The sequence below is a fragment of the Vanessa atalanta genome, chromosome 15 (assembly GCF_905147765.1).
Source record: "Vanessa atalanta chromosome 15, ilVanAtal1.2, whole genome shotgun sequence".
Classification (NCBI taxonomy): Eukaryota; Metazoa; Arthropoda; class Insecta; order Lepidoptera; family Nymphalidae; genus Vanessa; species Vanessa atalanta.
The window spans coordinates 242,416-246,272 of record NC_061885.1 but is presented as its reverse complement, the minus strand read 5'-3'; the positions used below and the strand labels follow the sequence as shown (position 1 = coordinate 246,272).

The window sequence follows — 3,857 nt, the reverse complement described above, 5'->3', positions numbered from 1 at the left end:
ACGAATAGACGTCGGTACGAATGACATTTTTTATTGATATAATTGTTATACCGGTAAAAAATAATTGCTTTTATATCATTATAAAAATATATTTAATCAAATTGTAATTTTATTTCTACGAAGACAGGACGGGTAACTAGTTTAATGTGATAACATAATACGACAATTTCACAGTCAAAACTTAACAAGAAACACCCGGGCCGGCCGGGGCTGGGGCCGTTCACTCCCGTTCCGCCGCCATTTTTCGCATCGCGCGTTTCTGACGTCACTCGCCCACATGTAATCGGCGGCACGTGTCGCACATCCATGAGTCTCGCTCACACTCGTGCTCATTCACGTTGACTGTTGACATATTCGATTCATGGCGGCCGCATAGAACGTATTTTGTTTACATATTTAGCCCGATCAAAATGTCTAAAAAATCTATGTACAAGTGTTGTGTTGTGCCCGATTGTAAGAATACGACAATTCGTACGCCAAATAAGTTATTCTTTAGCATTCCGGTCGGGGAGCAGACACGAAGCGAGTGGTGTCGAGCGATGGGCCGACTTCAACCGAAACACCGGCCCCTACATCCGAATTCGAGTCGTTATTGTTGTGAGGATCACTTTGACGTAAGTGAATGCTTCTTATCACGTTTACAAAGATAACGAGTCTTAGAATTATTTAGACTCATTAACTAATTATTAGGTATTGATAACTTTACTGCTGTCTGGATATGTAGCAAGCGCAATGAATTATTTGCGATGTAAATAATAAAATTTAAAGTCAATAATAATAATGTGTTTATGCGTCAAGTTACGAAATTGTAAATTGTTATTATGAATGAGTCTCAAATTCAAGTTGTTGTTGCTATGAAGTAGTATACTGGCCATTAAACTAGGTTTTTAAGAAAAAACGATTTGTTTACACTTTACCCATTATCAATAAATGATAATGAAAACCGATGATTCAAATTGATGTGGCCACTAGGTTGGACTTAGGACTATTTTGAACAAATTTATTTTATTTATTTATTTATAGATTTTCGAAACACCATCGAAACAAATTCTTACATACATTTTAAAAACAAAAAAAAACACTACACTCCTACATTAATATATCTTTAAAATAATAACAACAATACGAAAGAACAAACAAAAAACTAAAATTAAAAAGGGATAAAAACAAAATAAATTTTGACACTAATTGAGCAGAGTCTAATTTTTTCTTAAAACTATTGCTTTTACGGGCATATTTATCAATGTGTTTGTATAAATAAATATAAATAATAAATCGGATCATCGGGGAAAACTTCCCTATATTTGAACGAAATCTAGTAATAGCGAAGGTATTTTGAATCGGGTGACGCGGAATCGTTCTCGGGACATTTATATTTTGAGAAAGTAACTTTTGCGAGTCTATTGAACCATGGATTCATTTATGCAGACATTAAGTTATGAATCGTTTTCCAATGTGGCAAGTTTGAAGTGTTTCAGTCGTGTGTAATAGTCTGCACAATATGGACAGCTTCTATCTTTATAAGCCAAAAACTTTGTAAATCATTTTTGAATTCTTTCTTTCGTTCTAAAATATACTCTCGTATTTTTAATTACGCAAAGTGCAGATGTTTTCAATTTAGTCTTAAAATTAAAATACCTACTTAAATATATTTAGTTGTAATCTCTGTAATTTGTTCGTAGACACTGGCACAGCGAGAAGTATAAACCGCTCCTTAATACATCAGTGCGCTAACAATTGAAACTAAGTACATATATGTGCTAAATGAATCTATTATTTATATTTTATATGAATTTTTATATATTTGCACGTGTTATTATTATTGCACGTAACTTTTTTATGTATTCTTTAGTATAAAAAAAATGTTTTATTGTAGTTGGAGCATGACATGGCAAATTATTTAAAATGGAAATTAGTCGGATCGTCGAGACTATGTCTGAGGAAAGGTGTTCTGCCACATAAGTTTCACTGTCAAAACAGAGTCACCAGTGTATCGGGAAATCAGATAGAGTTCAGTAGCCCGTTGCACATTAAGGATGAGGGGAGTGACAGTGAAACAGCTTGTAATAGCGACCCGACTGAGGCAAGAGATCTAGAAGAAGCAGTGGATGGAGACCCAGCGCAGGAATACTCCAAGCTCAGTACAAACAAGGCAACTGGTGAGGAAGCTTGTGATGATCGGGTCGAACCTCGTGAACCTTACATCGTCAGCATTATATACGTAAAGAAAACGAAAAGAAGACGAGATACATAATTACTTACGTACATCAATTATTAATTTAGAATTTTGCTCCGGAAAATTGTAACTGAAATGCTATCTTAGATCATTTTAATGTTATATATTCCTACTAGCGTCCCGCTCCGGCTTCGCACGGGTGCAATGCTGATACTTGATATACTTAGATGATCAAAATCCGTTGCGTAGTTTTAAAGATCTAATGGGGACGGGCAGACAGCGGGAAGCGACTTTGTTTTATACTAGGAATGTTGTGATATGCTTAAGTACGTTACGTAAATTATTTGTCTAAAATAAACAGCTTAACCATTTAGCAATTTATGTAGGTGACTTATACTTGTGAAATTTATCACAAGCTAGTGCAGATTAAGATTAACATTCGCTTTCCTTAATCCGTTTGTTTGTGGCGTGCTAGTGTGTGCGGGAAGTTTTTGACAGACTTTATTGGCTGTCTGGTAACAAGGATTCGTTATAGTTTTAATGCTGTTGGGGTAGTTCTTGCATACGATATGCTTTAGATCGGTGACGCATTTAGATGTAGATATTCCGTCGAAAGTAGAACGAGAAATTTACCATTTTTTTTTGTCTAAAGATTTTCTTCAAGTAAAGAAGCCACGCAAATTAAAAAAAAAAGACACGAATGAAAATTTTTGCAATTTACATTTGTGTCTTTTTTGTATTAGGATGTATTTTTTTTTGTTAATATGTTTTATAAATAAATATTTTTTTACTGTTTATAATTTTAAATTTTTATTGCTCTTGACAATGCACCCTTATTTTTTCATCTTCATCTGAGGACTGGGCTACCTAACTAGAGGGGCTTGCACTAAGACCTACCATCAATTATGACAGAAAGGAATTGATCCTAAATTGCCCAGTAGTGAAAATAAATCTGCAAGAAAATGACATTTTTATAGAATTAAAATAAAGTGAACTAATAATTATTATTGTGCATATCTCATCAGATTATATAAGGTATATTGCGCTATACAAGATATAGTAATAATAAAAAATCATGAACTTAGTATTTGTTGTTTTATATAGATTTAATTGTGTTCTGTAATTGGAATGGTGAAAGAAAGTAATTAATGAGTTTCTTGGTGGTAGGGCTTTGTGCAAATCCATCTAGGTAGGTACCATCCATTCATTAGATATTCCTTACAGCACCATTGTCTATGTGCGTTGGTGACCACTTACTATCAGGTGGTTAATTTGCTCTGCATACCTCTACTTAAGTAAATAATATTTTGTTTTTTATACTCGCATGTATAATATGGCATTGTTGCTCCATGTAATTATAAATTGCCAACTTACACATACTATTTTATTATACTACATACATACTACATATTATTTTATCCACCACATAGAAGAATAATTCATATTGTGTTTATGCAAACAGTAAAAATAAAAGACGTAAAATGGTGGTAAGCCAAACACAAAGATTAAATAACATTCCCTGAATTTACATGCTTAAATTATATTGACTGTTGTCAGATATGATACTATGATCAATTAATATAAGAAGTAAAACATTCTGATGAATAATAATAATAATAATTGTTTATATGCATTAAACATGATATACTATACATGTATAGTCATCAACAATATGAAATAA

The 3,857-nt window shown here is 33.0% G+C and overlaps 1 protein-coding gene across 1 annotated transcript; it reads left to right on the top strand.

Annotated features, from left to right (window-relative positions):
- Positions 1-301: 301 nt before the first annotated feature.
- Positions 302-2,869, top strand: LOC125069367. Its single transcript, XM_047678840.1, has 2 exons — positions 302-614; positions 1,877-2,869. The coding sequence occupies exons 1-2, from the start codon at positions 411-413 to the stop codon at positions 2,252-2,254; spliced, it is 582 nt and encodes a 193-aa protein (XP_047534796.1). The 5' UTR covers positions 302-410; the 3' UTR covers positions 2,255-2,869.
- The last annotated feature ends 988 nt before the right edge of the window (positions 2,870-3,857 follow it).